The 24,805-nt window shown below is 38.5% G+C and overlaps 1 protein-coding gene across 1 annotated transcript in view; it reads left to right on the top strand.

Moving 5' to 3' along the window:
* The first annotated feature begins 7,609 nt into the window (after positions 1-7,609).
* The window catches only part of LOC124157724, a 472,047-nt gene continuing 454,851 nt past the window's right edge, over positions 7,610-24,805 (top strand). Inside the window, exon 1 of the mRNA XM_046532700.1 lies at positions 7,610-9,172. Coding sequence (XP_046388656.1) covers positions 9,121-9,172 — 52 coding nt within the window. The 5' untranslated portion in view covers positions 7,610-9,120. The remainder of the gene's footprint in view (positions 9,173-24,805) is intronic.

Here is a 24,805-nt window from a genome sequence, read left to right as displayed (position 1 = left end):
TTTTTAAAGCTTAGTGATTACTCTTTGCCTCAATTCGACGAAAGTGGCACGCTTGATGAGATAATCAATAATGATTACATGTAATAAAACCTACTTAGCCTAGGTTACATTTACGAGGAGAACTTGCGCAATACTTTGATAGAAAGCAGAAGTTCGGCGTTTGGATGATCAATTATTTACGCTGTCTGTTTAGCCACAAAAAACATCTTTACAACGCATTTTTATAATTATAACATGTTTAATATTTCAAGTCATTAAACATTTAAATAAACTTGAAACTATCTCTCTTTAAATTTATTTTTATATAAAACATTTATACCATGAGATAACTATTTAATGGAGTTACTATGCAATCTATCAGTTATCTATGCGTTAATACTTATAAGTATTATAATAAGTATTCGGGTCAATAGGCGGAAAGCAGGCTTGTACCTTAAAAATAATCAGTAAATCTCACAAGATTATTTTATTAGGTCATGCACTTCCTTATTCGGGTATCTTTCGGCTTATAGCGTCTAAAATGATCTCAGTGAAATTAATTGATTTATTTGTTTTTAACGTCATTTTACGTTAAAATACGGTACACAAAAATTATGAATTTTCTTCTTAAAGGTAACCTTTTCATCGTAGTTAAATCATAATGACCTTAAGTTAATCGCAGAGAGAGGTGAAAATAAGAGATAAAATATTAAGTAAACAAAACCCCTTACGAAATCCGGTATCTTTTCTCGCAAAGGGTGCAAGAAACAATTTTTCCCTTTCTCAACGTCTTTGTGACCGTCAGTGAAAATTATAGATTTATCTTGGGGGAAGGGGAGATAGATCTGCATATGGTTAGGTTAAGTGATTGTTCATATTAGAATACCATGATATAAGTACATCAAAATATCTATGTTGCGAGCGTTAAACAGCTGAAACGCCATGAGTGTGCAATTATGTTATTGTCCTCATTTCGGAGGGCCTATCACCTCCATAAAATTCTCATTACTTTTTATTAGCCATAGTGACATATACAGCACACTGACCGTGTAAAGTCTTATTTTTTGCTGCTCAAACATACGCACTCTGAATTGCCAGAAGCCAGGTTGTCGTTTGAGATAGTTTCACGACACAGCCTCACAAGTGCACTTCCCCACTAGTGGGTCTGGTGAAACTTTAAAGGGGGACATAATTGCGCCCCACCTATCGGAAGCTCCTCAAAGTTCAATAATCGTGCTCAGATCATTGACCATAAATATATAAATGCTGAATTTGACGTTATTTATCAGTGCACCTATCTCAAATGTTTTCATTACGTGGCGATTACGAACGCTGTGAATGGGATTTTTCTCACTTCATCCCATGTTAATGTCCTGAAAGCTCTCATAGGCTAATAATTCTGACTTAATTTGGCACACCGGACAGAGATTCTATGAGTGCGTAAGACTATGTTTGAATACTTGTCTGATCAAATGCTTTTATAATTAAATTTCTTCCTTTTTGTGTTTATAAATTAGTGACTTCTTTCTTTGTGGATTTTATTGATGTAAATCTAGAAAGAAAGACTATTATTACATGTTAAAACTACTTTTTAATGCTTATTTGAAACGGCTCTTGAAAAGTAATAAAAGTTAATATTTCTTTTATTTCGCCGGCATCAGGGAGAGACGTACTAAACAGTTACAACGGCATCTGCCGGCGACTTACTCCCACGTGCTCGGCAGATATCTCTCACGCTTTGCCCTCACGCATTCAAGGACTCTGGCTAATGTGTACGAGGGCTTTGTTCATAGTTTTACAGAGAAAAATGAAACCTAGAAAACGGAATAGTAAACCATGAAAAAGGCATGTGCATATGCTCGACAAAGTCATCGAAAGCGTATATAGCACCTACGAGCACCTCATGGATTGGAGTCACGGATTCTTAACCTAAATCTAGCGGGGACTTCGGCTCTAGGGTGGCTTAACATTGTAAGCCATCGACACAATCCACTAACGTCGGCGACATATCTCTCTCTACCTGTATTTGATTTATTATCCAGTGGTAGAACTTTCTTATCTCATGAGAGGAGGATGAATCTTTAATCTGAATGCAGGCAAAGTTTCAACATGTTTAGTTGAATATATAATGAGCATACAAATGAATGGCAAATTATAGCCAAAGATGAATTGACGCATTATTTAAAATCACAGCTATACAGCAAGTTAAAAACTTCGTATTCCTCAAATGTTCATATTTCGTCTATTGTGGCCATTAACCTAGACACTTTCTAGACTAGAATTTTCAACTTACTAGAGTTACTTGTTTCGCAGATTCGATGACCATTTTATGATTAACTTTTAAAAATATTAAAACAAAAGATATTCGACCATGCTTAATTATTTTAACGGAAATTTATTCACCAGAAACTCAAAAGCCTTTGCCAAGGCTAATGGTGAATGTGGGGAACTCACTATCGTTAAATGTTGAACCACCAGCTAACACCCAAATGATTTACCATCCTTTTAGCAGCAACGAACTCCAAAATTTGAGCAATAGAACATATCACCGTCCAAATACGAACCACCAGTTCCCGCTGATGAAAAAAATCTTTGAATTTCTCGACACGCGCCCCCTGCGCCAGTACTAAAACTACTTATGTAACATTTTTCATCGTTTCTACGAATCGGCATTTAAAAAGCAAGCATATTTCGATTACGTTCAAATTCGATATTAGAAAAAGGTTGGTAGATTCTCCTTTTGCTCTTTATGATGAAATGTCCTGACCTGATTAGTTAAAAAGTTAGCAGAAGTTAGATTAGTTAGCAGAAAAAAATTCACTGAACGTACCATAAATACCATAATTTTTATAACATTACAATCGATAATTAATACTAAATTAATACTAACTTAAATATTTACTTGAGGGAATATTTAAAAGACTTCAACAAAGAATTAACAATGTCATAAATAAGTATTTATATGATAAGAAATCTTAGCCAAGGGAGTAAGCTGCTGGAGACTGAGAAGAATCGCTTTTTACGCACCTAGTATCATCCTATCCAGTGGACCGAAAGATTCTTGAATGGCACGAAACCTGACTTTCAAAACTAACTATCAAGAATACCAGTAGAGAAGAGGGAGACATTTTTTAATAGAAATCCATTTGGAAAATCTTCGTTATGAAAGAAAAAAATATATTACGTGGAAAAAGATCACATATATCGGTCATTTACATCAATGAAGTCTACACCTTGGGTATCGGAGATGGGAGACAATCATTAAATAACGAAGTGCCTCTTCCCAAAGAAGGGAAGATTCATCGCCTATCATGGAACCTGACCTCTAATGCCCAGTAGGGAAACTAAAAATATTTCGTACATAAAAAACTGCCTAACTTGCAGGGGATTTACTTAGAGGACAGGGGACTTTCGGCTTTTTCACGATAAAAAGGTAAATTCATATTTGAACAGCAAATTCTTGGTATACATATTAAAAGAATAAAAAAATAGAGCTGCCATTTTCTTTTGAGGTTAAAATGATGGTTAAAATTTATCATTTAACACAGCGTCATAACGGGGCATGTCATCGTCAAATATCAGAATATCTATTCCTATTAATAATGAAAAACACTTTGTTACTTCCACAAAATTCACAGTTTCTATTTTATTACCGGTTTCGGCTATTACACCATTTTCAAATACATACAATATATGGTGGGGGCATTTCTTCCAGAGATTATTTGTGGACGTCTTTCTTACTTTCAACCACAAAATGTGTCATGGGTTTAATTTTGATTTAATTATCTATCCCTACTTGAAAGAAAGAACCCTAGGCCTCCTAACACCCAATTCCGTCGACAAGAAATAAATTCGAACACAGTTTCTACGCATGAAAATTTTTCTTCATATACAAAGCAAAATCTTCTCAAGTCTTTCTTCCAGAGATTATTTGTGGACGTCTTTCTTACTTTCCACCACAAAATGTGTCGTAAAAGTGCAAAAGTAAAGCAAATACTTTCATTGGTCATTTTTGCGAATGAAAAAATTATTTTTGAAATACAGAGATAGAGAGCTGCCCACGATCTTCAAATCTCAAACAACAATCCCTAAATCAAAGGAAATGACCCTTTCTCGTCATTACATACGGCCCTCAATAATAGCCAAGACAACTAGTCAAAGTTCGTAAGAAGAGTTCTCTCCTTCAGCGAAGCAAAAACTTCCAAAGTCTTCCAGCTTGCAAGTGATTCTTGATATGGTATGATGTTTAAGAAAACGACCGATAGCTAAGGTCATTTGTGCCAAGAGGGAAGGGTTAGGAGGGATTGGTGGAGAGAAACCCAGCAAATATTAGCCGGCTCTTCACGAAAGGCGCCAAGAGAACCACGGCATAACGTCCCATCCGACGGACGGAATGCTACACTGGTATTGCCCTCCTCAAGGCACTCAAGCAGGGATCGGGCGACTTCTGGAAAATCTCTGCTACCGCCGGGATTTGAACCCGGTTCAACTGGTTGTGAATCCAGCACTCAAGCCACAACACCAACCCGATCCACTGGGTAATGCTTTGTGGTACCTAGTCGTTTTGGTTTTCACGAAGAAATTTAGTAATTCCAGAGTAAAAAATTTAAGCGAATATATTCGTACGCCATTTATGCGATAGTAAAGAATTGCTGCTTAATCTTGATTTACGACCCTATTGATGCCGAAACCGCGCGACCATGTTAAAACTCTCATGGAGTTGTACTGTCACGTGTATAGGTATAAAACAGCTATCCTATTTCCGGAACACTTCAAACACGTTTATTTACCTAAAAATGTCTACACAGTAACATATAATTCGTTCCCAAACACGCCATTTAACGAATCCTTCCAGTTCCTGTCTCCAGGAAAATCCTGTTGATTTTCCTGTCTCCAGTCAGTAACCACTGTTGGCAAGGCTCCCGATGATTCCTCCGCTATTGTACGAAGTATTATGATAACGCTTTAATGGTAAAAAGTTATCTTTGACGGAAAGAAACATGAGGGGTACTAACTATCGTCAAATCTCAAAATGCCAATTCCCATTGAACAGGAAACAAGCCTTCACTCATCACGGCACCTGACTTACCCATAATGCCAGCCAACAAAACTACTTGTAGTACGTTTCTTCAATTCCTCGCCCCCTCCACCCTTCCCTTCCACCGCTGCTGCGCGAGCGCCGATCCCCTCCCCCCGCGGGGAAGGGGTTGAAGGGAGGGGGTGGAGGGGGAGGGTTCGTGATAGTACTCCCCCCATATCCCTCCCTCTTCGCCAACCGCACACTGCTCCACCTGCTCCCGCTCCCACCTGTCCGAGCGATTCCCTTTCTCTGCACTGCGAGGACTCCTCACAACTTGGGCCGCTTTACCCGACGGTGGATATTCGGATAGCAGGACGGCCGACTCCTCCTCTCACGTCCCTCCACCCACGACTCGAGACGTTCTTCTCACCTTCCCTCGCATTATGGGGCCGCAGGACTGACCGGAAGCTTCCCTCTGCTTCCCCCATCCGAGGAGGAGATTGACTCCGCGTGCCACGGAGGCGACCCACACGGAGGACACGGCCGAAGCGCGCGTTGAGTGAAATACGACCGTCGGAGAAACGAATTAGCCGCGTGGTGCAGAAGGTAAACATTGCGCTTCGCTTCCGTAACGCGCCAATCTTCGCCGCGAACGCAATACAAGTCCATCCCGCAAGAACCGAAGCTACTGGCCGAGAGGAAAGGTATTAGGATGGGAGTGGAAGGTTGGAGAGAAAATTGAAATGGGCCATAAGGACACCAAGATGATAGCAGTTGGCCGACCCATCGGACGAGCAGTTGATTGAACTTGGATACATATACTATCCATTAATATTTTTCTGCTTTCCCGTTAGGAATCATTCTTTCGGAACGTGCGCTTACGACTCAGAGGAAAGGCATGTTGATGATAGTAGAAAGAAATTTGAAGAAGAGCTTAAAAACACCAAGAGGATGACTGCTCGGCAACCCATTCGGCAGAGGGTGAATTGAGCTCAAGCTTCGAACAATAATAGGCGCTTCCAACCCAAAGGAAAGGATTAGGATGAAAGAAGAAAGTCGCTATGAGGATTGAGAAAGGGTATGAGGACATCAAGAGGTTCCAACTGATGGATGCTCTATGTGCTCTAATCTTGGACTCCACAAAATATTCAAAGATAGATTATTCACCACCAATGAGATTTAGACGTCAAACCGCGTGAATCGGTGTTTTCTTCTGAGAAGGAAGGATAAGAAGTAAAGACGTGAAGTATTATGAAGAAAGGAGGAAAAAAGATACCAATGACACAAAAGTTTGGAGACTAATTCAAGGGACTGTGTACTTAATTAGAAGTTCTGCGTTCTTCAAAAAATATTCAAATGGTGGATAAATCACTATAATAATACCTTATAAGGACTTGAACCTTAGTCCATCTGGATCAGACTACAGTAATCTAGCCGTCGTATTTTATCTCTGCACTAAGTGGAAGGAAGAATACTCGTGAGGGTGGAAACGGCCCTAGGGTGGACAGCAAGATAGAACTTCCGCGTTAGAAGCTAGTTTAACAGCCCCAGGGGCAGCCCGACTACTTGGCCAAATCTTCCTCGTCCTGGCTTACCGGCCTTACTCCCTGCGGCGAGCCGACGGGAGACTAGCGTCCCGCTGGAGGATAGACGTCACAGCGTGTTTCGTACTTCACATCCCCTAGGATTAATTCATCTGTCAGCCACCATCCAATGTTATACTGTGCTGCGAAAAAAACTTTCCTTCTACCTTAAGGGAATACAACATTTAAATAAAAACGTTTCATTTTCTTAGACTACAAAATTCTCAAATGTTTTTACGAAAACAACTCTCGGAATTATCCAAATAGGATATGAAAAACTGGGAGGGGGATAGGTTAATTAGAAAGGTGTGAAGTTGTGCTTGTATATTATTAGTCTTTCCACGAGGTGTGAGTGTTATTTACCCTGAGCCGTATTCTCAGAACCTTAACCCGTTTCTCTTTTGAGACGCCCACGGTGCCGCTTTCCATTATCGTCCGCTCTTTTATACATGCTAGGCGGAAGAAGAGGCTCTGAGTAAGGCGCAGTGGAAGGGAGATCTGTGTGTGTATTTGATGGTGGTGGTAGTGAAGGCTACTCCCTCATAATGGACCGTGAATCGCTCCTTTGAATGGCAGCTAGGAGGAGAAGAAAGGCAGACCCAACTGCTCTGACCTTTGGAGTGTGTTAGAGAGGGAGGAGGAGAGGGAGATAATAGTGAATAGGGATAGAGAAGGACATCTCATGCCTATCCAAACCGAACCAAACCTCGAAGTCATCACGCGCTCGCTGACCGACTAAAAACAGTCCAATACACATTTCTCCGGGGACCTTTCGGCTCTCCAGGACGAAAGGAGGGATGAGAGATAAGGCGAATAGAGTAGGGTGAGTCTCCGTCCCATTAATCGGGCATACATTTAAATCTCGACCACGTCTGCCTACTCTTTCATCATTCACATAGACACGCACACGGACGGGAGGATACACAAACACAATCTTTTTTCTCTCCGGAGTCATCTCTCTCCCCATTGGTCCTGCCATATCCCCCTCCTACTCCTCCCTCCCACTCCCCCCCTCCTCCTCGGGGTCCCCCTTCCACCGTGTCGCTCCTGCGCGTCCTATACACCTCCCTCAACGCCGCACAACCCGACTCGAAGCCCTCTCCTCCTCTCATACCTCGTGTAACTCCCTCGCCACTCTTACGAACGCTATATCGCCGTCCCAAAAAGCCTTTTCCTCTTGCACATTCCGGCCGTGCGTACGGCGAACTCGATCGTGTTGTTAGCGGACGCGCGGATGTTTTTAACAGTGCGCTCATTACGGCAGTGATCTACGAAAGTGGATTTATTCGGCCGCTGACCGTGCCAAAGGTTTTGTAATTCTGAATTCATGTGTGCTAGTAAAAAAAAAAACAGGATCGAGAAGAGTGATTTCATAAACCGAGTTTTATAAAAGTGGACTTGAACGTGGTGCGATCCGAGGATATTGTCAAACGGACAATTTAGTTATCTAAATTAGCAAGAGGATAGGAAGTGGATTATTATGACTGTGACACATGAAACATTAAATTCGTGTGGCAAAAGAGTGATTTTTATTTCGCACGCGATAGATTGTGCGAAAAATTTAGATTTATAAATTAGTGGAAAAGAAGAAAAGTTTCCAACAAGAACTATTAAAATTGCGCTTTATAAAAAAATTGGACATCTTGCCACCGTAGATAGAACCTAAAGTTCTGTCTTGCGGAAAATTGAGGTGTATAAATGACGGAAAAAGAGAGGAGCAAGACGAGTGTTCAATAAGAACTGTTACTACGGATTTATGCGGAAGTGGATTTAACGAAGGTGAAAAAACCAGGGGTTTTTACTGCTGATAATTTATATGCATATATAAACAAAAGGAGGATTAGAGAATATTCGTGAAAATATTAGTGTAGTTTTAGAGAAGTGGGGGTGCATTCACAAGGGGTGGAAAGAGGGATTTGGGGCGAATAAAAAAAACTCCCTCGTTCATCCCCACCCTCCGTTGCCCGTTCCGCGGATGGTGGCGGCATCGTAGCCGGGGAGGGGGTTGGTTTTGCGAAGTGGGGTTGGCGGTGGAGGATAAGGGTGGGGAGGAAGAATACACGAGACGTGAGACGCGTAGTACTCGTGTCGGAGCCGGGAGAGAAGTGGGCCCCGACAAAGTTCCCTCCTCCCCACGAGCAAGAAATAGTGTCGATCTCTCCGCGGAGGTCTCTCTCCACGGACCGCGGGACGAGAGGACGGAGACTCCGCAAGCCGGACGTGTTGCCGTCCCCCGAGTTGACCGCTATCCATCGCCGAGCTCCTCAACCATCATTCCGCACGGAATCACGTCTGCGTGGCGTGGAGTGGCCCACCGGGACTAGTGACGACTACAGATAACACGTCCCGAGCTGAGTTTGTAAAAAGAAAAACGCGTGGTTCGCGGTGTTCGTTTGCTTTCCTTAACGCGAGTGCGGTGGTTGTCGGGAAGAGGACTCCGGAAGTGTTCCCCTGGTGTTGTTCTCCTTCTTCTTCATCTTCTCCGTAACCTTCCTTCTGGATTCAGTATTTTCGTGAAGCGGCCGCGTCGTGCGCAACATGATGGGTCTACTTCCCGTGGTTGTCCTAGCGGTCGCCTGTCTCCTCGGTGGTGAGTACCCTATACCCTCGCTTCTGAAAACTTCCGTCCGGTGGTCCACATCACCCACAAGTTAAACCCTGATCCTCTAATCACAGATAGAGTAGACTGAGGTTCTGCATTATCTCTCATTATTATTAGTTCAAATATCATAAATGAGAACTTAAGGGATAGTGGCAGATTTAAGTTTCTACTGTGACAATAACAACGGAAATTTAAAATAATTAACATTTGTGGGAAAAGAGCAAAAATAAATAGTTCGCAAGTATTTCAAATTATCAATATTATTTTTTCCCTTGGAGATTAGCAAGATTTAAAAACGACTTAGCGAGGCTTAGATTTCCATGAAAAATGTCACATGAAAACATGAAGAAATCCATGAAACTTTAATCAAAAGCTATCAGCGTAGGTGTACTTGTTTGTGGGCTATTGAATGCTTGATTTTTTATGGTAAATGGAAATGAATAATTATGAGGATTTATTCGAAGAAGTAACTCACAGTAAAAAGGCGAGTTCATTCATCAGCACTTGAAATGAATGTACTGCCTTAATGAAGTTGAGTCAGAAGAAGGTTTATTCTCAACTTTTATATCATAACACGAAAAAATGACTATGAATCGTTCTTAACGAATCATTAATTTATTCTTGCCAAGAAATTGCAAAATCCCAAGTTACGCTATAGGACGCCTTACACTTCACATCGATATCCGTGAAAAAAATTGGCGTCAGCGTGAATGTATGTTACAAACTACTTAAAGCATTAAATTATAACCGCATCACATTTCACTTCTTTTGTGACCTAGTGTCACGTGAAAAGCATGCAGGGAATATGATGTGCACTGTTGAGCGAAGATAATGGAAGTCACTAGGAATCCTTTCTCACCTAATATTATGGCATGATTAACTTCTAAAATGGGATACTTTCAATTTTTTCACATTAGCAAATGCTCATCACATTTACTACTCATTCAACACGCCAGACTACTGAAATAGTGTTAAAAAATAAAATATTTTATTAATTTGGCTAAATACCATTTCATGAAAAACTGATTTAGAAAAGTACTAAATTTTCTCGAATATCCAGCATTATACGCCGTCAGGTTATGAACAGGCTCTCCATTTCCAGGAACACTGAAGTAATTAACAATGAAAGCTCTTGAATAGTAACCAACCGTGGAGATTAATTTACTCAGCCGTTAAGCATGTCGCTCATGTGTGTTTACTTTGGAGCAGATTCACTCCCGGTTAGGGGCTTTCATCTGGCTTCGCACACCCACCCTACAAAGCTTAATCCGCGGCTGGAGTAACTCGCACAGAAATTTTCAACTTCACTATCATACACGCCATCTCGAAACAGCGTTAACGACGGCTAACTTGTTGAAATCACGACTTTTAATGCATAGCGCGGTCGCATGGTCGCGTAAAATGACAAATTTTTTAACACTCTGTGGCCTTTCGGCTTTCTCTTTTTTATTTTCTTTTTTTTTTCGGTCAATCCGGGCCTAAATTTAGGCCTCCTCTTAAATTGATGCCATGGATCGCCGTGGCCACGAGGGGAATTTGAACGAGATGAGTAATGACGCAAAATTTATTGGAGGGAGATTGCCTGCGTGTAAGGGATGAATATTCATAATTAAATACGGAACTTTGACACGGGTCAACTTTGAGATGAACGACAACACTTATTTTTATCCCGAGTTTTTGAAAATTCTTTATTTCTTTATTTTAACAACTTTTTCTCGCGGTCGGTGAACCGCTTGATCATGTAGTCTATTAACGATCCAAGGCTTCAAAGTTTATTCACAAATTCAATGTTTGAGGCTCTTTTTTCACAAATAATTTGCAATGGCTTATTTTTCAAACAGAACTATGTATTTTGCGATAGGTTATTACATCTCCATCATCATTTAATTCAGTTCGTTGGTTGACTCATAGACAATGTTTCAAAAATTCCAAAATTTCTTGAGCTTCAAACATCGGCATAGTCATCGACACGGTCCAGATGTTAGTACAGAATAATAATGGTGAAGGCAGAAATATGATTCCAGGGCTCACATTCATATTTTTACAGAGATAAGGTATGAAATATCAGTCAGAATGAGGGGAGTGAGTATAACGTATTATTATCATTGGTTATTATTAATTTAGTGGTTGTATCGTGATTTTTTCCGAGACAAAATATTAACCACACTGCTTCTTTAACTCTCCAGAATTTATTCAACGCCTTGCAAATCTCAAATCGAATTCACGTCTCTCTATATCAAGTTGCTTTTCTAAATGTATTTATCAGTATATTACTTCATTTCTATGCGATGATTATTATCAGTATTGTGTCAAAATTCGTGTACTATCTGCAGGTACTTAAGTTTAATCAGTTGAACTTAGGCTTCAAAATGACTATGGGATGGTAAATATACGTACAGTAAGATAAAGACTTTCCCAGCTAATAAGGATGGCCAAATTGTCCAACCAAGTTACATTCCAATTAGTTATATAACATTTCAGCCCAAAATAAAACAAAAATGTAGAAAATCCAATAAGAATAAAAATATTTGAAGTTTATATCTGATATGTAGTAATTCCAGTGCAATGATTGCAGTAGCATATTAACCTTCTGATGCAATATTTAAGAAATACTATCGTGACAGTTACCAAAATATTCAAAAATGCAAGTAATTATTTACAGTTGAATTATTTAATGCAATTTGAAAGTCCGAATTAGTTAAGTTTCAATGCCTTTCGTATCATAGATAGAACAATGGATATTCCAGAGAGATTAACAGCGGGGATAAATTTGGCTAAGCAATCTTTATGTTTTTCTCTGGCTAAAATTCAACTTAAAATGGAATAACACTTAAAGCCCATTGAACAAAATTAGTAAGTAAACAATATGTCAAAGAAAATTTTTAACTTTTCAACTGCTATGGTGTAACTTAAACGATTTTTCTGTATTTTTTTATCCATTTCATCTTTCTTCGTCGAAGGAGTGATTATTGTATTAACCTACTACAAGCTAATAGCATTTACGAGGAATAAGGACTAACACCATTAACGCTATTTTTATCACAAAACGGATTCTTTCTCACGTTATTAGATAACTCTAAGGGATCATTAACAACATTAATTGAATAAAAACAAGCATAACTCAAATTTATTAAAATGTAAAATGGAGACGCTGAACAAAATTGCAAATTCGTGGCATAATGTGAAAGTCTGACCTTTTCAGGCATTTGAATTATGAAAACAAAACACTCCATGAAAAAGTCAGAGTGGGAGAGCAGTGAATTCATTCACAAATAATGCTCATCTCGTAATTAAGAATTTAGCCGCAGGGCGTTTATGTGAAATAACTAAATTGGCCTTAAACTAAAAAAAAATACATAAGTAGTAAATATTTAGCCAAGCATTTTCCTACGTTCAGTAAATTTTTTAGGGTTCTTCAGATCTAGGAAATAGTTAAACGGAGCACTAGAACTCAGTAAACCACCACTTCTGTGAAAGAAAGAATTGTTTCTCTGAATAAGTGAAATTATCTGAATTTAAATATGCCATGCTGTACGGTGAATAGGACGTATAAGTCATTCTAGAGCAGTCATACTCTATATTAAGTTGCTGACGCACGCCTGCTTTAAAATTCTCGCTACAATTTCAGAGCGTAAAAAAAGACCCAAGACAAAAATTTTACCCTGATAATTATTTATATTTTACATTTAAGTACTCTTTGCTAGGGCTAAGCTTTAATAACCAAATAAATTATAGACATCGAGATTGATGGAAGTTTCAAATGAATAAAACGACAGGAAATAGAAACAGTTGAGATGGAGTAATACCTCTTCCCAAAGCTTATTAAATGCTCGTTGAATTGCTTCATAAATGAGTCAAAATAGAGACGGAGCAAATCAAGTTTGATAAAAATTCAAATTCTCGTAGAGACGACAAAATTAACTACAAACATCATCCGAAGCAGATTTTTTTAACAATGGAAAAGGACAAGGGGAAGCACACGCCTATTACTATTTTATCATTTAGCACTCAACGAGCTCTTGGATAGTTCAACAGAAAGTTTAACAGAAATGAGGAAAAGAATTAGGGTGGGAGAGCTGAGACGTTGGAAAAGTAAGAGAAAAAGTTCGTTTTTAGCTGTAGGCAGAGGGAACTGGGAGGGGATCAGAGGGAGGCAGCAAACTTGGAAAGGACAAGGGGATAAAGAATTAAATATCAACCCTCGGAGGGAGAGGGGGTATTGAGACCAGGGGGCAGATTGGCTATCAGGGAAAGAAAGGAAGGGCTATACAGCAAAGGGAGTGAGCAAAGGTGTGTGCAGACGGCGGCGGTGGGGTCAGGAAAGAGTGCGTTTGATAGAAACGGTGGGAGGGAAGTCGGGGGCAATTCCTATCGACATTTACGAGTGAATGGCCCGTAGAGAGAGAGAGAGGGGGGGGGGCGTTCAATTTGTCCGAGAGGAGACTGAGAGGGTGGGATCCGAGATGAAAGGCAAAAGGATAGCAGGCGGGATGAAGAAACGAGTGGAGTGAGTTGAGTTGTGTGAGGAGGGCTGTATGAGTGCCAAATTGAGGAAATCGTTCTCCGCCGTGCGGCCGTATTGTTTTCCGATCTGAATAATAAATGTTTGACTTGATGCGGAACTTGGGAGAGAGCACACACAAAGAGGGTGGAAGGGAAATAGAACTTTCCATTTCGACAAGTGGCCATCGATGACAGCCTTTTTTTTTCGGGTTTTGTTATGGGAAAAATTGAAGGAATGGAAAGAGAGTGAGAGAGATTGAGAGGGACAAGTCGATCTGTTTCGAGTCCTCCCCGTTACCACTGAAGCGAACGATTTTGATGTCAAAGTCTTTCGGAGTGGAAAAAAGGATGTTAATGCATTGTTTTTTTTTCGAGAAAACTTGTTTTTTTTCAACTTGGAGTGCTGCAGCTTCTTGATGAAATGCAAGAAGAGATGAGTGTCGCTTTTAGCATGGGATTTCTTTTCTAGCTTTAATCGCTTCAAAATCTCAATCAATCACTCCATAATTATTTACAAATGCTGAGCAATGGTTGAAAGAATTCCTTATCTGTCACACTCGACCGCATAAGTCTAGCTGTACTTCTATTCCCCAAGAAAATAATTGACTGTTTGAGCTCTACGTTGACTGGGGGTTAGAGTGTGTATACTCCACAGCTTTTCTGCGTGACATAGGTCAGCATAAGATGGTGACGTAGTTGAATTAGGACTGAGAAAGGCGCATTGTTTCATAACGGGCGTACTAAGGATTAATGAGCTTTGAGTCGAATGCAATCTTTTAGTTATGAAAACATGAGATTATGTAATGTGATAATTATTATGGTGCACCTTTTGATGAACAGGAAAATAGATAAAATCACAATGGCATTGTTAACTGCGCACTCAAAACTCCATTGCATACTCCAAACAAAATCCATGAAAATTTATATGAAATTTCGTCATTGATTGCAAGGCGGCTAATTTTTTATGGCTTCTATCTTCAGAGCAAATTAAATGTATTTTGAAACATATTGTGTCGCTAATATTTGTCAATTTCAAATTTACTATCATTAACGTAAACAATAGATGTCAACTGTTACTAATTAATTTTTGGTGGGTTAAAAATGATGTATTTTTAGGCCTTGGATAATAATAAATAATGTTTTCAAATACAGTTTGTTTTAATTATTACCACCACACGACGGAGCCTCTTTTTATAGCTAGTTAAATATCATTATTCCATGTAACCAATAATTTTACTAAAAATATTTTGACTGAACGCAAGCGACAAATACTAATAAATAAAACGTAACGATAGTGATAGATGTCGAATATCAGCAATTGATATAACGGGTTATATACAGATTATTTCTATTCTCTCAACAGAAGAATGCATTTCAGTTGATAAAATAATAATATAAACGGTGCATATATGTATACTCTTAGTCATCTAAAGCATTAAATAAGGCATAAGTTGGTTAAATGAGTGGTATATTTAAACACTATGAAAAATTATTCGATAAAATGGTAAGATAATCGCTATTTTAGGAATAAATTTCCACAGCAGAAATATGAATATTATTCAATTCGTCATACCAACAGCTAACTATTATTTAACCGCCCAAATTTACCTCTTTCAAAAATTCACACAACTATCAAAATCATCGAAAATAATAAACATTTTGTCTCACGCCATAGTTACTCTCTCATGGTGACATACGGAGCCAAATCTATTTTAGGTCAAAATTCACAACCCATCTCGATAAAACTTAATATCCTATGATTGTGATACATTTCAAATCAAGAGCATTTTCGGTCATCAAGATGAGATAGTCGTGACTCGGAATCGACTATTGATTCCCAAGGCATTTATGTTTGCCGACGGATATATCCGCCATAAGCACATTACTGTCCCTCGAAACAAACCCGAATAACCCAAAATAACTGCATTTCGATTGAAAATTATTTTTTTATTTTAATAGTGACCAATTCTTAATTATGTGCACAAGAATTGACCGCAGGATGTTAGCAGCAGCTTATGGATATGTATGATGGGGAAAATTACAGAATACCACGACAGGGTTAATTTATTCTGAGGGTAAAATGATTTCAGAATTTTGAGTGACGAATACAATTCCAATGCTCACATAAAAGATTGTTAATTTGTTTCCTAAGAACTAACTATTTTTCATTTAAAAGCAGCTATGGAAAAAGCACTGATGGATCTACAGTAAGGTTTCCTCGCGGAAGGATTTTATATCGGCCAATAGTCAACAAGAGATTCATTGTCGCGACCCCATAGGCGCATGGGAGAGGTAATTTCCAGTCTACGGATCGATTTCCTCCCTGAGGACACTCTAAATTCTGTCTAGTACTTTCTGAAAGCGTTTCTCATCGCTGATTTTTCCCCACTGAATTTTTTAAACTACCCTTCCAAAAGGTATGCTTGAATTTTCTGTGTTCATTTCATGATCTCTAGAATAACATTGTTTACACAACGAATACGTAGCTTCTAAATTTACGTAGGCAAGGTGTAAAAATATAGAATTAACTTTTGTGATAGTAATATTTAATAATTGTGATGATCGAAAAGTCCATTACACCTGGAAAAAATAGCATGAGAAAGTGATGAAACATTTAGTATGTAATGCAATAAACAAAACATATATGCGTTATCAATGATATTTAAACACTTCACTAGGTAAAAACAACTCAAATATTTCCCGAGAATATTTTACTCAATCATTTATGCGCTCGTAAAAATTCATATAGGTTAATACAAACAAGGACTTGAACTCATTGAAACATTCTTTCTCCACTTTAAGAAATAATTACATATCTACTGATACACAAGTAATTCGGCATTGAAAAATTTCATTAGCGGTGAAGTTAGACATTAAAAAAACGGTAATGGCGAAAAAGTTGTTATCACCTGAAAATGCCGTTAGCGTCTTCCAAAGAAAATATTTAAGCACAAAATTTGATTTTTCCTTGTGACTATAGCCGGTAAACTAAATGAGGTGTCTAATCTTCATCAAAATTAGTATGTGTAATGATAATGTAATAAAATATCATGAGAAAATACTTTGAGAGGAAGTGACTTTCAACTATTTAATTGAAATCACAAGTTGATAAAAGAACTTGTTTAAAATTTTTATATTTTGATATATAGGTTAAGTCATTTATCTACTCACGCGTTCTTTTTCAGCAAAACTTATGTATTAGTATTAATTTTCTGTGAATTCGGTGCGCCAGCAGCATCTATAAATGGTGATTATTTCTCCTAAAAATACGCCCTCTTAGTTTTAGATTTTCTTATACTGAATAGATGCTTTTCTCTAGTGAAAAGTGGGAAAAATGGTCTGTATCAATGTAAAATAGTCGAGAATCCAATTTCAATACTTTTTTCAATATTTTTGATAGAATTTAGTTCCTTTGCGATTCTGCTCATCTTGACTTCCTTTGGACAGGACAAATTATTGGTTAACTAAAAATTCACACCCTAAAACGCTGCAATCGATCAATTCGTTTTCCAACTATTCGGGCTTCAATCTCATAATTGAAACCTCGCAGCAAGCGCCGTGTGCGAATCCGCGAGAACACCGTAGAAGAGAATGCATTCAAAAGCTACACTGTTGGCACAAACTTTCATTATCTTTTTTTCATTCTATGCCGTGTTTTTAAATATCTTTATTATCGCTAATATGAGCTGTTGATATATTTTCCATCATTCTGGGATATTTCGGGTAGGGGAAGATGAAATAGGAGCTTAAAAATGAAGAAAATAAGTGAAAAAGTTGCGAAAAAAGGAAAGGTTGATAATTTTTTATGCGTTTTTTTAAATCATTAACGGAAAATAATCCCCCCAAATCTACATCATTATCATTAATTATCATATTTTAGAACTTTTCACCTCTCAAAACCTAATAAGAAATGTAAATGTTAATATAATCCTTTTCATTCTACAAATTATTGCAAAATTGATGAAAATCAGAGGGGGGGCTGCCCCCCAAAAATGGTGGGTGATGGAGGAAAACGGATGCCAAATTCGGATTTAGGAGGTCATTTTACATAAGAATCAGCAGGAATGGTACCAGGGCTCGAAAAAAATTATTTTTTTCCGTCCAGTGTAGTTAGACCAATCCTTTACCAATCAGATGCTCCTAAATTCTCTGACAATTATTGAAATCGAAAAATAGCAGAATTCGGAACATAATTTGTCGACCTCGGTAGCGGCGGGGTTCAGTCCTCGCATGCAAAACCGTAAGTCTCAATTTTACACCATAATAAGAGAAATGGACTATGAATCGTTGTTAACGCATCATTTATGTGTGGGGCCAGGGACGCCGACTTACAAAAAATATTGGGGGGCCCAAACCGGGGATCTTGCCTCGGGAAATTATATAGGTAGTGATTTTAAGTGTTTTAAACATTTTAGAAGAGTCATATGACCAATATTAGAACCCTGATAACTCGAATCTCGATATCTGGACACTCCGGGGAAAATCGGCAAGCCTGACATATTTTTTCCTCACACCCACAACGAATTTTTGAGGGGGCTCGAGCCCCCTCAGGCCCCATGGAGTCGGCGCCACTGTGTGGGGGATAGGGGCAACCTACCCTACCTGCCTATGTAGGTTGCTCTCATCCAGGGCATGGACATTTGTCTCCATTAAATAATAAAATTTAATGAAAACCCCGATGTAAAGGTGTTTCCCCTTTTCAGTAGTGTGCTATTAAATAAATAAAATAAATAAAAAATTGAAAAATCTCAAATTTCAACCACCTGGACTTTTTCCACTGGCAAACTAAAACGCGCGTCACTCCGTGTCATTTCTTTCCCATCTCTCAAGCTGCGCAGCCACGCTCTTGACGCTATCGTGTTCTTACCCGCCTGTCCACCAGCCTTCTTCCCAACCCTCCCAGGACTCCGCACTCCCCACAGTGCGGGGAAGAAAATAAAAACGGCAATAATAATTCCGTGGACGTGCGTAATTCGAGAAATAAACATGGCATTAATCCAGGAGAGTGAGCCGCGTGCAGACACAGCGCGGAAAATGGATAATATTAATGCGGCACGTCGGGATTGCCGCCTCTCGCGTGCGGCCTGGTCGCCTGTCTCGACCGAGTGTCTTCTTTTCTCCTCAACGTGAAGCGAAAATGGTCGTGTTACTGCTCGTTTTTTTTCGCATTCATCAAGCTTGAAAAGTAAAATAAGTGCAAACACAAAAGTCGAGGAAAAAATGTAAAAAATTCAGAGCAGTAGAATGATAATTAGATGTGAATATTTAATGGAGTGCAGAACGACAAAGATTCCAGAAAGCATTTTTATCGGTTGCTGGGGAGAGAGCGTTTTTTTTATTCGTCTTGTGGAGAAAGGGAAATTTACACGCAAACGTCGAGATAAACTTAAAAATTTAACTAAAAAAAATACAAAAAAATGATCAGGGTGTCATATTCGTAATCGGTTATGGATTTGGAAGTTATATGCCAAACTACTGCTATAGAATTTAAATAAGGATTTTTTTTCTAAAGCCCTGACAGAGATATGTAATTTTTAGCAACAGGTTGGAAGAATACTTAATTAATGTTTTAGTCTTTAGGGCGCTTTGAGAATATTTTACCATTGCTTAACCTTTATTACATAGATTTACCGGAAGGCAAATAAAATTTTGAATCCACTAGCTAATTAAAACTAATTATAACGTCCATAAATGCTTCTTCAAAAATAAATTTTTGCAGTGAGATAACCGATTATAAAAAAGTGTATCCTGGAGTGTGAGTTGATTTATAATATAAAATAGAGGTTATTTTAAGACATTGACATTATGTGCGGAAACATCCAACATAGTAGAAAAAAATTTTGAGATGCCACAAAAACAAATATCTGATACCACAAATCTAATAAATACAACTGGAAGAACTAAAATTTGTCCATATTTTGGTATCGTCAAGTAATAGAAAATTAACTAGGTGAATTTTTTTTAACCTCTGCCTTCATATAAAGTCATTCTGCCAATCAAAGGTCATTTGTAGTCTTTACATAAACATATTATTACACATGTTTCAAATGAACTACATAATTGGAAATATATTTAATGGCTATGGCTTTATCTTTATTAGAACAAATACCGCAAGAAAATTAAAAACTATCGATTGAAATACAAAGGCAGAATTTTAAAAATTACCATAAAGATGTTGCTAGGTAAAAATTGAATCCTTTTGCGGCAGAGCACACGAGGATTAGCAGGTTACTTTGTAAACCCTACCAAGCCATTCTTGTTGCAACAGATATTTATGCAGTACAACTCAAATAACACGTCCTACTTTAATACAGCAGAAATTACCTCTCTCTCCTAAGAAAGGCGACTCCCATCCCTCCCATGACAGGAAGTTGCCAATCCGGAGTTGGTGCGTAGCAATTTACATTCCCCCAATTTTCATTTGCACCAACTATATGTAATGCAGGTATTCTAAGGATTCAACCCATCGGATGTATGCACAATCAAAAAAAAATAGTCAAAAGTGATTATATTTGACACTGGAGTGAAATATTAATATTTTTATGCATTAATTTTCCTTTGGGTTTCCGCAATGCCTTATTTTCAGCGGCGTCCGGATAATTATTGCATAAGTACAGCGAAGAGCCCTATTTTCTCAAAATTTTACTCTAAAGTCAAAGAATTTTATTTTCACACAGCCAAGACATTCTCTTTCAGTCTGATTTCCACCATGATCCAGCCCAGGAGCCCCTTTTCTCTAGCATATTATGTAAACAAGGCTTCGTACCTTAAGCCTGCCTGCCTGGTTCATCCTCTCAAACTCCCCTTAGCTGAGTCCCTTGGCGCCCTCAACCCTCGGTCTAGCCCTTAAACCTTACTTCCCTCAAAAATCTCCTCACCTAAATTTTGTCTTGCAGCCCATGTTACTTTTTGAACCCAAGGCTTGGGAAATGGAAACCAACCACATCAACTTCTCCAAGACCACGAGGGTGCTACTGGGAGATATTTTGTCATCGAAAAAATCGTAACAGCAAAATTTTGAGCAATATGGTTGCCTAATAGGTAATAGTAGTAGTGCGCAGTAGGAGGTAATTATAAATCAATAGACAGTAAATAAAAGTCATTTACTTTATTTACTAGCTTGATATTTTATGCAAAACCATGTTTAACAACTAAATTCAGAATAATATAGGAAATGAAAATCAATAATTAAAGAGCGAAAGATGTGCATCACCATTGACTCTTTATTTTTTAATAGAGGACGACTCGAATATCCTCATTATTGATATTCGATAAAATATCGTCTGTCAAGTTGCCAAAAACCTTTGTTCTGAAAACATTTCGCATTAAAATTATTCCGACAATAGGCTCTGAAAAAATTATCAAAATGAAAACGTATAGCTATCATTATTTTTTCCCATCCCCTTAGTTCCTTGAAAAACAGAAAATACCAGGAAGTATATGTTTCCTTGGCATTTAAAAGCAGTTTTTCCTTATCATTTCTCTTCCTCCAATAAACGTTAAGGCTGTAAAAATTTCTTGATAGAATGCTAAAAGTGAAATCATCTTGAAGTAATTGGCTTATTTAGTTCCTATCTATACTACCTCATTAGATATATGCAAGGCTTGTCAAAGGAGGCTTCATATTCCACATGGGTCGTAAGTAATTTGCGTTTCCACCGGTCAATGAACTCGCACTTCCAGTATGATTTCTTATTTGTTTTCTGTACTGGTTTATATAGCAAGACCGTTATGCTAATATTTATTGCGTGCAGTTCCATTTTCGAATTTACCAAAGAAAATTTTCTCTTAAAAACTATGAGATAGCTCCTCCGTTTTAACGCAGGTGATAAGGTTCCCCAGTTCCCAACAGGACTGAAATTATATGAAGTAACGCCTAGAATAAAGCCGTTGAAACGCTACATAATGAGACCTCCATATTATTCAAATGCTACTCTACCGAAGAAATGTCAAGTTTGAAGTGGTGGTGCGATACAAAAAGGAGCTTATAATTCTTTCTGAATCTCTCGCAAATATTATGAACTTAGAAAAGAACGCGTAATCACATGACAATGGGAAAGATATCGAGATGAACAGATAGTTGTGGCCATACCTATAATGCGGCGAAGTATAGGGATTTGTACGGAGATTCCATTCGCTTTATGGTATTTGGTCTCTATGGAAACTCATTCCGATATGGCTATGTCCCATGTTATACATAACTTTTAATCATCAATACACGGTATGTCGACATTATCCTGAATAGAGTCCCAAATCTCCCTCAATGGTTCAGAGATGTTCGTGTATTCACCACGTTTCGAGTTTCTTCTGATTTCGTCTTTACCAGACTTCTTTACTCTCATATAGCATGGAGAAAGGAGTATATGATTTAACACTTTCCCGGTGAACAATATTAGATTAATCTTACCCGCGCGGTATCCCGAGAAGATTTTTCAAATGGAGAAAGGAGATTTAAAACCACCTGCATATTAAGGCCACATGCAATGTGGTACCAAATTATTTCATTCATATAATATGTAACCTGAACAGTTATGCTGTTTTTTCTTTTAAAACTTTATTAGATAAATATAACAATTATCATAAGGAAAGATTTACAGCAATATGTTATCGGTTAAATGTGCACGGGTACACGCGTACACATTTGCGAAAATGTGCAAAAATGTGAGCATCAAAATAAGAAATTATGTGCGAAAACAATCGTTTGACCTGACCAGGACTTGAACCCATAATTCCCGTTTTCCGCTCGAATGCCACCCACTACCGCGCTAAGATATCATAATTCGAAGAAAATATCCAAACGGATTTATTTATTTATTGTCAATTGTAAAATTTACGCGGTACTAAGCGTTATTAAGTAAGTGCTTATTAATAAGACATCTAAGGGAGGGATTTTATCTCATTTACTTCAATATTAAAGGACAGTCAACACGCTAAATATCCATAAATATCATGTATAACAATTATCAACGACATTACTAATTAATAGAACCAAAAATATAGGTAAACTACTATCAGTGTGGGTTTTTAATCATTCTTAACCTATAACTTCTGAGGTCATATTATGCATTTAATCCAAGTATAAACTTATGACACTAAATACGTTGACTCCAATCGCTCTCTCCTTGCAGAACTTTCTCTCTAAGCCTCCCCTTGGGACTGCTTTTGTCATTCCTACTGTAATGCTATCTTTCTTGCTTTTCACTTTGCATCCACGCATCTCACACCGCACCCCTCCACCGTCCTACCTCCAAGACCTCCTCCTCTTTCTTTGGCTCACTTCACATTTTCTTTTCTTCACAACTGCCCCCTTTATGTCCCTCTGTCCCCTTCATTTTTATTTATATGATGTATCCTTCTTGCCAAGAATCCCTTTCCTCTCCTTAAGCTCCTCATCCCGAGGTTTCTCACTCTTTCCCCCTCCATATACCTACGCTTTTCTTCTTTATATTTTCCTCTCTTCTGAGCCACATCTTACCTCCCTTACCTTTTCCTCGCATCATTCTTCGTCCTACATTCTTCCCCTTCGCCACTTTTGTCACACCAACTTCAGTCTCCCACCTTCTCCAAACTGTCTCTTTCTTATTCTTCACCTCAGAGCGGCGGCGAAGGCGCGTCCACTTGCCGTGACTGATGATGCCATTGTTGCGATGCCATGGGCGTTGAAGTGCCCGCCTCGGACCTTGAGTCGTCACCGCGGAGACCTCGGCAACTAAAATCCGCAAGCCTTTAAAGGTTTTGCAAATGCGAAATCTCGCGCGCGCGCAAACACTTTACTTCTCGAGAGACCAAAAGTTTCGTCCTTTTCCTCTCCTGCCTTCCTTCCGTACAGTGCCCTCGCTTCCTTTATTACCCATTCTGCTTCTATCGTCGTCTCCATCTCCCACTTTACCTTTCACTTTTATGACCGCCTACTCCGCTTGCATCTGCTTTCCGAAACTCGGGGAAAAGTCGAGACCAAGACGTGGAATCTTTCGCAGCGACACCATCCCTGTTTACAATGAGTTAGACTGTTTCGTATCTCTATCGTATCAAGCTCAACTTTTTGAAAGTTCATTTTAAATTTATTGAAATGAAAAATGTGTAGTATTCCACCAATTTATGCTGAGGTACGACTAGTTTCAACGTAGCGGCGTCATCATCAGGTACAAAGAGTCGAAGCCAAGATAAAGTTATCATATTTGATCCAGCTCATGAGGGAGGAAGAAGGTGGGTTGAAGGGATGGACACTTCTAGGCGGGGTAGGATAGGGTTGCAAGGGGTAGGGCCGAAGGCCGTTGACCAGTTTGAATGCCGAAGCATCGAAATTAGTCGTACCTCAAAATAAATTGGTGAAATACAACAAAGTTTTTTTCCCATTTGTTACACTGCCTCTTTCTATTGGTATTTTGCACAAATATTTATGAGAGATCATTCATGATATATTTTTTCAAGTATTCATTTTTCACCCTTAAGCACCTTACTTCCGTTCTATGTGGTGATGTTTTTGAGATGTCTAATACACTTGAAGGAATATTAGTTCAAATCTTTCTGCGTTAATGAATTATGACCGGTTTGTTGCTCGTAAATAAGGTATCATCAGGTCAAATTTTCATGAATGCTCAGCCAGTGAATTTGATTTATTATAAGCTTCTCCACTACGCTTCGAGGCTTGAATAGGTCCTTATTATTAGTCTAAATAGTTGACGTGGAAATGCTCAGACTTCGATACATTACTTAGTAAAAAGAAAATTCACGCAGATGAAAAACCAGAGAAGATAACATTAATTATATTAATCAGGAAAGCTTGTCATTCAAGTATTTGGTTTTCTCCGAGTTACTTTCACTTTAACGTTCTCTTATTCCTCCAGTTTCATCCAGTATTTCCGGAAGCTATTTCTCAATATCTCCTATTTTTTGACCATCGATAACAACAAACTCATCGTCTTCCGATGATACTTCGTCATTGCCCATACTTTTTCCTCGATTTTGACTCCACCTCGCCGTAATACTGAGTATTATCAGCAATGGAGAGATTCCGCGAAATAATGGAGGAGGTGTACAAACTACGGTTTCATCATTGGCATTAAGCAAATACCTCGCCGAAAATTACTGGCATTTCTTCTTATTTAACTTTCAGCT

This window comes from Ischnura elegans, chromosome 4 (assembly GCF_921293095.1).
Source record: "Ischnura elegans chromosome 4, ioIscEleg1.1, whole genome shotgun sequence".
Lineage (NCBI taxonomy): Eukaryota > Metazoa > Arthropoda > Insecta > Odonata > Coenagrionidae > Ischnura > Ischnura elegans.
The sequence above is the reverse complement of the archived record's forward strand: the minus strand, read 5'-3'. Positions and strand labels throughout refer to the sequence as shown.